This window comes from Mus caroli, chromosome 18 (assembly GCF_900094665.2).
Source record: "Mus caroli chromosome 18, CAROLI_EIJ_v1.1, whole genome shotgun sequence".
Lineage (NCBI taxonomy): Eukaryota > Metazoa > Chordata > Mammalia > Rodentia > Muridae > Mus > Mus caroli.
The window spans coordinates 40,795,636-40,809,157 of record NC_034587.1 but is presented as its reverse complement, the minus strand read 5'-3'; the positions used below and the strand labels follow the sequence as shown (position 1 = coordinate 40,809,157).

Genomic DNA, 13,522 nt, shown 5'->3' with positions numbered 1-13,522 from the left:
AGAGGAGAAAGTGGGAAATACCCTTGAAATCATGGGTAAGGGAGACAACTTCCTGACAGAACAGCAATTCAGGCTCTAAGATCAACAACTGGTAAATGGGACTTCATGAAATTGCAAAACTTCTGTAAGGCAAAGGACACTGTCAATAAGACAAAACGGCAGCCTACAGATTAGGAAAGGATTTTTTCATTTTTAATGGAAGAATAAGATGAGGGATCTGGAAACACAAGTACATGAAGTATGGTAGGTAATGGACCAAATTGGCTTACAGAGTAAGTGTATCCTACTTCGTATGCTAGACTATATGTCCAATAATAGTCTCTACAGAGTGTGACACAGGAGAAAAACTGTCTAGTTATACTCTGCTACATCCACTCCAGTAGTGACTCGCATGACAGGCCTAGAAACCTGGAAGCAGTCCCCAGGCAAAAAGTTCATGGAAACTTAGTATCCTGGAACCTTGGCATTCCCATAGCAAGAATGCCCCAGATTTGTCCCTGCGATAGTGTGGAGGGTCTTGCATGCTTTCTTCCAGCATTTTACTGGAAAAGAGTTAGAAATCTCAGGGCAAGCTTAGCAATGTATACTTAGAATCTTCATTACAGTCAGGTATGGCAGTCTACATTGTATATTAGAAGAAAGTTGGTGAGTTCTTCTGACAAATGGAGATTCCCTACAGATACTTAAAAGAGCAGCCAAGTTACTCCCATATGCAAGAATTTACCATGGCCTAGGAAACAGGAGGGTTGTGGTTTAAGGAGGAACTACAGTGCTGCATTATTCATGAGAAGGTCTGCTAGAGCAGAACTCCCTGGTGCAAGCTTTCACAAGGTTCAAAGGAATAGCATAAATTGTGACTAGGTTGTGAAATCCTCTCCTGGCCCCTGTCATTAGCAGACTTTAGGTAGGGCTATTCATTATTCTCAACTGTAAACATTGCCTGGTTCCTGTCAATCCTTTGAAGGTATTCCTCGGTTTTGTGTCAGGTAACTTCAATATATCTTGCCTGCTGTGACACCCTACTTCTTTGCTTTCTGTATTATATAAAACTGATGCTAACTTTGACAAAGTTACATTCAGATACCACACTCCCTTGTGTCCATGTCTGTTTGTCATCCTTTACTTGCCGACTCCTGCCCACCTGTAACTGGAATCCTGAGTTTTCCTGCAGATCAAGGACCCGACTGAGGTCTGTCTCCAGCAATATTCTAGAATGAACACAGGTTGAGTCACAGATCTTTTCATTGCTTTATTCGTACTTTTCTAGACTCCCTAAACTCTGGGACATTCAGTCTACAAATGATAGAATGAGAGATCCAGCCAGCCAGAATGAGCAAATCCTTCTCTTCATACTCCATCCTTAAATCTCTTTATGCAGATTTTATACCAGGTGTGAAAGAGCCTCCTGGAAAATAGAAACAAAGATAAATATGATAAGCCTTCTTGCCTGTGATTAGTATGTTTCAAAACTATTTACTTTTAGTCTCCTATTTGACATTTTGCTGATGTTGAAGGAAAGACTCAGTGTCTTATCTAGGATCCCAAAGCTATGCAATGATATAAAATCACAGCTTAGACTGTTCAAACACTCTTTCTATAAATGCAAATGTTTGCCTTTTGGAGTCCCTGGGATATGCACATATCATGGGAAGAAATAATACACTTACAAATGATGGGAGGTTGTTCACATAGCAAAGGCTTCTCCCAGGGAAATAAGAACAAATTATAATTACCAGAAGCTTCTTCACGGCCTCAGAAGCCTCTGGCCCCAGCTCATCCACACACTTCTTCAGTCCTGCCACCAGATGTTCTACAGAAATGCCCAGGGTTTTCAGAAGCATCTTCAAGGGATCAAATGAGGGAATAATGTCGTCCAAAGGTACAGGTAATTTGTCAACAACAGGGATATTGTTGATGAAAAGGGCAGTGGCTGCCAAGCAAAGGGGAGCAAAGAGTGAAACATGGTACACCCATCTCTGTCTAAGACTCCATCCCATCCCTCTCTGTTCACCAACATCTCCAATCTACATGCGCTCCTTTGGGTTTCCCATCCATATTGTTGGTTTGGGGGCATGGCATATGACAGTTCATCTCCCTAGAACTTTCTGCAGTTAGCTATAGCACTTCTTTCCTCTTGTAGTCTGGTTTCTTTATAAAGATTATCCCTTAAAGAAGGCTGTAGCAGCCACTATATTTAAACAGCATCTTGTGTTGCTCTTCTCTCATAGTTTTTTCATATTGTTATCTACTATATTATATATGTGTTATTTTTACCAGTTTCACCCTTTCCCTAGTATAGAAGATCCATAAGAGGAAGGAGTTTGTGTTTGCTGCTATGCCTGATGTTCAGAACTAATTATGTCATGTAGTAAGGGAAAGTACTGAAAATTCATTCAGTAGGTACTAAAGAGGCATTGAATGAGAGAGTATTTTGTATATACTTTGTCCGCAGTGATAGCCTTCAGCCTAAGGAGACTTGCCATAAAGCTTCGCCAGTCAAGACCAAGCCTGGATGAATTAAATTAGAGTGAATGAAATCAATTCAGTTCAGTGCCACACCATAATTGTCACCAGTTAGAATAGGAACAGTTCTGGGTTAAGAAGAGGAGTAAATGCAATTTGGTACAAGATCAGAAAATCCTTGTGACGTTAAAATGAATGTGAATGTATATAGAATGGCTACCTATCTGTCTAGAGAGTAGGGCCAGAATGTAGAATTTCAGTGGATGTGGCCAATAACTAGATAATTGGGCAATGCAGAAAAAATCAGTCAAATAAGGTGTTTGAAAGCTTTCAATGCCGTACCCATAATTACAGGACTTTTCCCTAAGGACAGTAGGGAGTTATCAATGTTTTGCTGGGGGAAATTTCACTTTATATCTTTGAATTATGGAATAGTGGTCACAAGGGGTCAGGGAGGATGAGGGACAAAAAAAAGGAATAAATCAGAAGAGGTGTAGAGAGGCTGAACAAGGTACTTATAAAAGAGAGGTGTAGAAAGAAGAAAAGCTGTACATGGTTAGTTCAGCATGTATGAATGTAAGCATATATCACAGCAAAGCCTATCAATTTATACAGTAGACAAGTTAATAATTACAGCTTAAAATAAAGTTTTTTAAAAAAATCTGCTAAAAAGGAGAGAATTTACTTTGCATAAAATTGATAAGCAGAATAGAAAAATATGTGTAATATACTTTTATGAAAACCTGTGCAAATATTTAAATATATATGTGCATGGGACTATTCACCTAATTAAATTGTTTCTTAGTAGCTAAGATTTTTCTGAGGTTCATTATTTCTCTGAAAACCTGTTTGTTTCCTGATTCCTGATTCAAAGTATGAAACTGGAGCCTGTGGCTTGCCCTGTCGTCATCTTCTGTCACTTATTTTCCATTCAAACTTTCTCTTCATAGACTGCTAGTTATTTTAATCTGTGCTCCTTTCTGCTGTCATCTTTGTCTGAAAAAAAAAAAACTTTCCTTACACACTAAGGGACAATGAAATATTCAAATCTGGCAAATTTCTCAACAAAGAGACTCCAGTAAAGGCAACCATCTTGAGTGAGAATTCTGAGTACAGGTAGCACTTAAAATCTCACGGTTGATCTTCATAATGTTCACCTTAAACATTTCTGTGAGTTCTCTATCTTTCTGGATAACATTCATCATACACTTTACCCTTGGAGAGCAATGGATACAATCAAAGATTTTTCTCAAGGATCCAAACATCTCATCCTGATAGTTACAGAGACTCCCTCTCAAAGGACTCTCTCAGCCTTCTAAGGAGCCAGGTTCTGTGCCTTATTTGAAAATTAAGTACTTCACTCCCCAGTACAGCCACTGAATGCTGCCTGTACACCCCACTGGAGATTGCAGTACAGGAGTTTCTATAGAAAGCTCATCCTCTGACCCACTATAAGCTTACTTACAACAGTCTTTATAGATGATGAATGCACCTACTTCAGGCGATTCAATCTAGCCACCTAATTTACTGTGCATTAGGAGTAGTGTTACAGCTTGAGTGATGGAGGAGTTCCACTTTCTTCCAGCAGTTATCATTTTCTGTGACTCTGAGACTCCTTTTACAGTACTCTATTGCTGGTATGCTAGGATGAATTGTGTTACAATAGAAACAGAAAAGGACAGAGCTATCAATGCTCCAGATTGTGACTTACCAGAATAACCACAAATACCAATGGTCACCAGCAGAAAGATGGATACCAGCTTCATAACTGGTACCTGCGATGTTTTCCTGAACTTTGGAATGCAGTCAGAAAGCCCAACAAAATCACGGTGTCAATAGTTCTGCTCCCTGTCACCTGATGGCTGCTTTTTCTCAGAGGTACTAATATATGCACTGAAGACCTGAATTTCAACCACTGCCTGTTGACTTACCCCAGCAAAGAAGAGCATGAAGGGCAATCTTCCTAACTAAACATTCTGAAGGGTTTTCCACTTTTCATCACATTCTCATGAGAAATAAAGCTGTTCACGGAAGTAGTCTCAAGTAGTTCTTTCCCAAGCCCTAGCATAGAAATGATGACAGATGGCAAAGGATTTCCTCCTGGAAGAACACTAAAGCAGATGTGAATGCTTTCTGTTGGGATTGAGAGGAATGTTTTCCTATAGTTTGTTTTGTGTTTATTTAGCGTTTGGGGAACTGTATTACTTGTTGAACTTCTAAGATTTAGCTGACTGGAACTGCCACGTTTCTCTTGAACTTACCGATGGGTCAATATTCACATATTGATGAAGACAAGGTCACCAGATTTCTGTTACCTTTCCTAATGTCCTCTAGGAATCCAGGGGAAAATGAGCATGTATTTTATCTATTATCCACTATGTCTGTGTCATCTATATCATTGTCTCTATCAGTCAACACTCTAAAAACCCATCTATTTCCAAGGCTGCCCTTCTGGAACCCAGGGCTCAGCCATGGGACACCAGAATGACCACATTTGTGGTCATTTACTGGAGTTCACTGGGGGCATTGGCTGAGCATTGAATTCAAGGAAGGGTACAAGAAAATCTTCAATGGGAGAAATAGAGGACATACTCCAGGTGGTTTCTGAAATGACCTCACAACCCATTGATCATACTTTACAATTTCCAACACGTAAAAAATTCAAAAATGCTAAGAAGACAGTGTGCTGTCAGTCCCTTAATATTTGAGTTCAATCTTGACTCCATCTGATAATATGGTATTGCTTTAAAGATTTGATAAATTATGCAAAGGAATATGTATGCCAAATTAAAATTAATACATAAATCATCTGTTACTAAATTTTATAACATTTGACTCTCTCTCTCTCTCTCTCTCTCTCTCTCTCTCTCTCTCTCTCTCTCTCTCTCTCTCTCTCTCTCTCTCTCTCTCTCTCTCTCTCTCTCTCTCTCTCTCTCTCTCTCTCTCTCTCTCTCCTCCACCTCCCCCAGTCTCTTACTGCTCCTGTGAGTTCCTAGGCCCAATGCCATGTCATGCTCCTATACCATATAGCAAACTTTAATTACACTGATAGTCATCTCCTTATCTGTTGGCAAGAATAATTATAGAACAGAAACTGAATCTATTTTGAGTCTTCTCAATCCCTTTCCTGTATGTTTGTTCTTACATCCTTAGTGCCCTTCTTCTCATTGTAGATGCTCATATCAAGGTTTAGTTGTGAGTATCTTGAAGAAGTTATTTCCTCATTTTGGATCCTAATACAGAGTCCAGAAAAATTAATAGTTATGAGGAGTCTCAGTACCAGGTCCATATGTGATCATTTTATTTTTATAATAAACCTTCAGTTGATAAGTCTTCATGACTATCAAGTTATCTTTAATAAACACAGAGAACTCAAAGTATTGGGCTAGTTGTTAAGATCACTTAAAGATAGAATTGTTTTTATTATTGTGATAATATACATACATATATGTGTGTGTGTATACACATGCATATAAACTTTTGACAAATTTCAGGATTCCTTCTTGTTAAACATTCTGAAATAACGAGGAAAAGAAGAAATTTTTTCCAGCATAGAATAAAGCTGCAGCCTATAAATCTATACCCAACATTACACTGATGGAGGAAAAACTCATTGTGTTTCCATTAAAATCAATGAAATGGCATGGGTTTCCCACTTGCTCTACTCTTATTTAACGTGGTTTTAGACATCTTAGCTAGATCAATAAAACAAGAGAAATAGAAACTGTACAAACAGGAAAGGAAGAAGGCTAGCTACTTGTTTGCAAATGTACATGAGACCCATAAAGATTCTAACAATAAACACTTTCAGTAAAGTAGTAAAATGCAAATTAAACATGTAAAGATGAGTAGCTTTTCTATAGGTTAATTACAAATGTATAGATAAAGAAATCACAAAATCAATTACATTCACAATGACTTCAAACAAAAGATACAATTTGCTAAATGGATGAAACTCCAGAAGAACGAAGACCAAAATGTGGACACTTTTCCCCTTCTTAGAATTGAGAACAAAACACCCATGGAAGGAGTTACAGAGACAAGTTTGGAGCTGTGACGAAAGGATGGACCATCTAGAGACNGCCATATCCAGGGATCCATCNCATAATCAGCTTCCAAACGCTGACACCATTGCATACACTAACATGATTTTGCTGAAAGGACCCTGATATAGCTGTCTCTTGTGAGACTATGCCAGGGNCTAGCAAACACAGAAGTGGATGCTCACAGTCAGCTATTGGATGGATCACAGGGCCCCCAATGGAGGAGCTAGAGAAAGTACCCAAGAAACTAAAGGGATCTGCAACCCTATAGGTGGAACAACATTATGAACTAACCAGTACCCCGGAGCTCTTGACTCTAGGTGCATATGTATCAAAAGATGGCCTAGTCGGCCATCACTGGAAAGAGAGGCTCATTGGACTTGCAAACTTTAAATGCCCCAGTACGGGGGAATGCCAGGGCCAAAAAGTGGCAGTGGGTGGGTAGGGGAGTGGGTGGGAGGGTATGGGGGACTTTTGGGATAGCATTGGAAATGTAAATGAGGAAAATACCTAATAAAATTATATATATATAAAATGAAATGAAAAGAAAGCTTTCTCTTTTTATAAAATTTAAAAAAAAAAAAAAAAAAAGAATGAAGCTAACCAATGAAGTGAATGACATCTCCAAGGAAAATGATCAAAACCAAACCAACCAACCAAACAAACAAACAAACAGAAAACACTGAAGACAAATAGAAGACACCTGACTTTCTAGGCCCATGAATTAGCTGAATTAATCTACTGATTAAATTTCATTAAAATTTCAATGACATTGCTCTCAAAAAGGGAAAAACCAGTCCTAAAATTTGTATGGAATTATAAAGACTCCAGAATAACTGAAGCAATCTTCAGTAAAAAAGTGAGGTAACCTAATATCTGATGTGACATCACACTACAGAGCCATAGTAACAAAAACCATATGATGCTGGTACAAAAGTGGAATATATATCAATGGGACATAATAGAGTATGTATGCAGAATTATAACCCACAAGATTTGTTTTTACAAAGAAGCATATACTCATGAAAAGAAACACTCTTCAAAAAATCGTGCTGAGAAGACTTGGCATTCACATGTACCATGAATCTAGCACCCTATCTCTCCTTTGTTACTCAAACCTCAACTCAAAATGGATGAAAAACTTTCATGTTAGACCTGAAAACATAAACTTGTTAAAGGGAAACTTGATAGACATAGGTGAGTGAGGACTTTCTTGAGAGCTCTTTAGAGGTATGCTACTTGCATGCCCTCAAACAAAGACTGGTCTTCCTCTATTCTGGGAAGGTCCTCTCCAATGGAACACGAAGTTTCAGAAAAGATGCCCCTGGAGTGGTCAGGGAGAAAGTGGACACCTGCCTAGGCAGCTAAATCATCCAAACCAACTCTGCTGACCCATGGGATATAAGACATTGCAGCCAGATGGCCCTTATATTCAGGTAAGAACATTCTTAAGGATTCTAGTACTTCAGAAAGTATGGTAACTGAACTTATTCTGTGTATTTCAAAACCTTCTGCACAGTACAGGAAGCATAGATAAACCAAGTTAGGTAGTGCATAAAATGAGAGAAAAGCTATTCTGACAGAAAAGTAATATCTAGAATTTTTTTTAAAGAACTGTAACAAACAAACAGAAAAACCTGAGTACCACAGAACTAAACAACCCATTCAATAAGTGAGTTAGTGAAATAAATAGTTAGGTTTGCAAAAGGTGGAATATAAAAGGACGAGAATTGTACTTTTAAAAGTTCATTTTAGCTATTAAGAAAAAGTGAACTAAAGCTACAGTGAGATAGGTAGAGAGGGGAAGTGGTAGGTGAGGCAGAGAATACAGTGAAAATGTGTCACATACATGGAAGAAACCATCTTTATGAAACTCTATACTACATACAATGAAACTATGACAATGAATAAATTATAAGAATTAAAATGAACAGCCAAGAGGTAAGGCCTTTCTACTCTGACCTGAATTTTGCTATTGTTTAAGTAATTCAGATGTATTTCCACTAAGCATTAGTGAAACACACTGTGATGGTTAGTCTTCATAGTCAGTTTGACTGGGTCAGGAATCAACTGAGAGACAAGCCTCAGCGTGCACTTAGAGGACTGTCTTGATTGTGTTAACTAAAGTGGGAAGACATCCTCTCCCAGGATGTGAGATAGTGCCCTCTCCAGGGGTAGAGAAGACAAAGAGGTCCAAAGTTAATTGTCTTTTATTTTTCTCATCTTGTCTCAGGTGGGACTCGGGGATGTTTATAAATTATTGACATCCTGCTGATGAGGCACCATTGCTATACTTTTCAGACACAAAAATCCAGGTTCTTTCACCTTCCAACATTGCCTAGTGACCTGTGGCTTTTCAGGAACCCTCCAGCTCTTCAGCATCACCCCCACACACTGAGCAGGCACAGGCTCTCAGCATAGCCAGTAAGAAGGCAGCCATGTGGATTTAATCCTGTGTAGGGGGATAACACAATGCTACCTTGGGTCAATGGTTTTCCCACGCTTTACAGAAAAAAACCCAATTGAATGGAAGCCTGGAAGGCAAAAGCAGAGAGAATAACTGATTAATGGAGAGAAAACCAAAACAAACTTGGGGAAACAGCAGAAAAAGAGCGTGTCACAGCTGACTGGATGTTTTCAGTCAAGGCTCTGTAGCTTCAAATGGTTCTTGACTTTAAAGATTTGGAGAAGAAGACAGAAGACAAAACAGAATTTTCGATGCCTTTTTTAGAAAGCAATCTGAGGTAATTTGTTAGACTGAGAACAGCTAGTCTCTGAGTAGGTTGAGATCTCATAACTTTCTATTTTTTGTACTATTCTATCTCACAGCATGTGCCCAGCACAGAAATCAAACACATGGTACACATGCATGCTTTCAATCAAACAAGTACGGGGTATCTGAAGGCTTATCAGGGAAGTGTGACACTTGTATTCTAAACCATGATTAACTGAATGGGATTGACATTTGATCTCAGAAGACGTGACTGGAGGTCTTAAATGGGAAAAGAAACACATTTAGAAACAAAAAGGCAGGGCTTGTGTCCAGAGTATTGGTCATCGCAAACCTGTGATCAGCTACAATTAGCTCCATAGCAACAGGGTGCTCCCACACCTACCCTGTACTCATTAACTTCTTTTGTGTGGTCCTTTCTGGTGCATGGGTCACTGCCAGGGAGCTGGGGCCTTTGGCTTATACTTCTGCATTTTAAATAGTAACCTGGCAAAATCTAACAGTGGCACCTTCTTTTCCCTTTACTGTCAAGCTTTGGCCTTGGACCATGCTGTACATGGGAACTGCATTTCCTCGCAATCTGTGTCGAAGTGAACGTGACCACAATCAGTGACCCTCAGAGTTCAGACTGCACTTTCCCAGAGTAAAGGAGTGGGATTAATGTCTTGGCTAGAACTTATTTCCTTTCTATTAAATGTTTGCACTCAGTGTGGTTTTAATGACCAAGGTCCAGTGCTGGGGTAGTTGCAGGGGCTCCTGGCAAGCATGGTGTTTGCGGAATACTTCTCCGGCTTCTTGAGGCCTGTCAAACATTGAGGGAGATCTTTTCCTGCTTAAGTGCCTTATTCTTGGTTCTTAATTATTAAGAACAGAGGTGCCAAGTGCAACAGAAATCAGGTTTGGAAGCGCGTATCTGTATTCTCAGCAACAGGAGATCAAGGCAAGAAGATCAAGAGTTCACAACTACAAACTGAGTTTTCGGCTAACATGGGCTACATGAGACCTTATCTTTATTGTTTTGCTTTGTTTTGTTTTGTTTTGTTTTGTTCTGTTCTGTTCTGTTCTGTTCTGTTCTGTTCTGTTCTGTTCTGTTCTGTTCTGTTCTGTTCTGTGTTAGAGTGGGGATTGAGAAAAAAAAGGTAAAATTGCAAGTCATTAAAAAAATCATGAGGATTTGAGAAATTGATACTGATTAAGAAACACTGAAATTGTGGTATACATATGCTCTCTTGTGGCCAAGATAGAGATTACACTGAAGTTTGTCTATAGAGCAAAGCATATTTTTAATTAATTATTTTATTTATTTACATCCCAACTGTTGACCCCTGCAGGTCCTCTCTCCCAGAGTTTGTCATCCCATCCCCTCTCTCCTTTACCTCTGAAAGGGTGAACACATACATACATACATACACACACACACACACACACACACACACACACACACACACACACACACACTTCCTGGGGCATCACTTCTTACAAAATTAGGGGCATCTTCTCCCACTGAGACCAAATAAAGCAGTCCTCTATTATATATGTAGAGAAAAGGGAATATTCCTCTATTGCTGGTAGGATTACAAACTGGTATAATCTGTCTGGAAATCAATCTAGTGGTCCAAAAAAACAAAAAACAAAAAAACAAAAACAAAAACCTGGAAATAGTTCTACTTGAAAATGCAGCTATATCAATCCTGAGCATAAACGGAAAATATGCTCTGCCATACCACAAGGACACGTGCTCTACTATGTTCATAGCAGCTTTATTCATAATACCCAGAAATTGGAATTAACACAGATCTCCCTCTATCAAAGAATGGATACAGAAAATGTGGCTCATTTACACAATGGAATACTATTCAACTATTAAAACAAGGACATCATGGATTTTGCAGGCAAATAGATAGAACTAGAAAATATCATCCCGAGTGAGGTCACCCAAACACAAAAGGACATGTATGGTATATACTCACCAAAAAGTGGATATTAGCCAAAAAGTACAGAATACCTATGATACACTCCATAGATCCTAAGAAGTTATACAAGAATGAAGGCTCAAGTGAGACTGCATCAATCCCACTTTGAAGAGGGAACAACAACAACAACAAAAATCACAGGAGGCAGAAGGAGGGAGGAACCTGGATGAAAGATGGGAGATTGAGTGGAAAAGGGTGGCAGGATCAGTTACGAGGGATGACAGGAGAGAAGCAAAGGGCAAGAGAATGAATGGAAATATTCTGCTGCTGCTGCTGCTGTTGATGATGATAATGACTATTACGAAGATGCAGGGAGTCAGGGGTGGAAGAAGGGGGAACCTCTAGAAAGGACCAGAGACTTGGGATGTGAGAGGCTCTCAGGACTCAATGGGTGTGACAGCCAAAATGCCCAACAGTGAGGGGAAAGGGAAGTGTATTAAGGAGTCATCTTTCACTTGTGTGTTTAGAGTCACTCCAAGATATTTTATATTACTTGCGACTAATGGAAAGAGTGTTATTTCTCTAGTTTCTTTCTCAATCTGTTTATCCTTTGAGTAGAGGAAGGCTACTGATTTGTTTGAATTAATTTTATATCCAGACACTTTGCTGAAGTTGTTTATCAGCTGGAAGAGTTCTCTGCTATAATTTTTGGAGTGACTTAAGTATATAATCATATCATCTGCAAATAGTGATATCTTGACTACTTCCTTTGCAATTTGTATCCCTTTGACTTCCTTTTGTTGTCTAATTGCTCTGGCTAGAACTTCAAGTATTATATTGAATATATAGGGAGAGAGTGGGCAGCCTTGTCTGGTCCCTGATTTTAGTGAGATTGCTTCAAGTTTCTCTCTATTTATTTTCATGTTGGCTATTAGTTTGCTGTATGTTGCTTTTATTAAGTTTAGGTATGAGCCTTGAATTCCTGATCTTTCCAAGACTTTTAGACTTTTAACATGAAGGGGTGTTGTATTTTGTCAAATGCTATTTCAGCATCTAATGAGGTGATCATGTGTTTTTTTTTTCCTTTGAGTTTGTTTATATAGTGGATTGTGTTTATGGATTTCCATATATTGAACCATCCTTGTATCCCTAGGATTTAGCTTACTTGATCATGGTGAATGATCATTTTGAAATGTTCTTGGATTCAGTTTGTGAGAATTTTACTGAGTATTTTTACATCAATATTCATAAGGGAAATTGATCTGAAGTACCCTTTCTTTGTTGGGTCTTTGTGTGGTATATGTGTCAGTGTAATGGTAGCTTCATATAAAGAATTAGATAGTGTTTCTTTTGTTTCTATTTTGTGGAATAGTTTGGATGATATTGGTATTAGGTCTTCTTTGAAGGTCTGATAGAATTCTGAACTAAAACCATCTGGTCATGGGCTTTTTGGTTGGGAGACTTTTAATGATTGGTTCTATTTCTTTAGGGATTACGGGACTGTTTAGATGGTTTATCTGATTCTGATTTAACTTTCGTACTTGGTATTTGTCTAAAAAAATCATCCATTTTGTCTAGATTTTCCAGTCTTGTTGAGTATAGGCATTTTTTAGTAGGATCTGATTTTGTTTTTTAATTTCCTCAGTTTCTATTGTTTTGTTTTCCTATTCATTTCTGATTTTGTTAATTTGGATACTGTCTCTGTGCCCTCTAGTTAGTCTGGCTAATCTATCTTGTTGATTTTCTCAAAGAACCAGCTCCTGTTTTGGGTTTTTGTTGTTGTTGTTGTTGTTTGGTTTTTGTTTTTTATTCTTTGTATAGTTCGTTTGGTTTCTACTTGGTTGATTTCAGCCCTGGGTTTGATTATTTCCTGCCATCTACTCCTCAACAGGGATGACATTAGCTGAAGTACTCAACAAAGGGGAGAGAGAACCTGTAGAGACCATAACCACAGTTTAGGCACAGCCTCCAATTGAGGGATGGGGCCACCCATGCATCTCAAAAATATCAACACAGAATTGTTCCCAGCTAAAGAAAATACAGGAACAAAGAGTGGAGCAGAGACTGAAGAAAAGGCCATCCAGAGACGACGCCACCTAGGGATCAATCCCATCTACAGACACCAAACCCAGACACTATTACTGATGCCAAGAAGTACTTGCTGACAGGAGCATCCTATGGCTGTCCCCTGAGAGGTTCTGCCAGAGCCTAACCAATACAGATACAGATGTTCACAGCTAACCTTCAGACTGAGCACAGGGACCTCAGTAGAGGAGTTAGGGGAAGGACTGAAGGAGCTGAAGGGGTTTGCAACCCCACAGGAAGAACAACAATATCAACTAACCAGAGCATCCAGAGCTCCAAGAGACTAA

The 13,522-nt window shown here is 38.9% G+C and overlaps 1 protein-coding gene across 3 annotated transcripts; it reads right to left on the bottom strand.

Annotated features, from left to right (window-relative positions):
* Window positions 1-1,236: 1,236 nt before the first annotated feature.
* Scgb3a2 (secretoglobin family 3A member 2) lies at window positions 1,237-4,346 on the bottom strand. 3 transcript variants are annotated; one of them, XM_021151075.1, is made up of 3 exons: window positions 4,175-4,346; window positions 1,668-1,930; window positions 1,237-1,405 (listed from the first exon to the last, which is right to left on the bottom strand). In XM_021151075.1, the coding sequence occupies exons 1-3, from the start codon at window positions 4,227-4,229 to the stop codon at window positions 1,382-1,384; spliced, it is 342 nt and encodes a 113-aa protein (XP_021006734.1). In that variant the 5' UTR covers window positions 4,230-4,346; the 3' UTR covers window positions 1,237-1,381. The 3 variants fall into 3 exon arrangements, with proteins under 3 accessions (XP_021006734.1, XP_021006735.1, XP_021006733.1); XM_021151076.1 differs by having other exon boundaries at window positions 1,734-1,930; XM_021151074.2 differs by lacking the exon at window positions 1,237-1,405 and having other exon boundaries at window positions 1,566-1,930; window positions 4,175-4,229.
* Window positions 4,347-13,522: the final 9,176 nt, after the last annotated feature.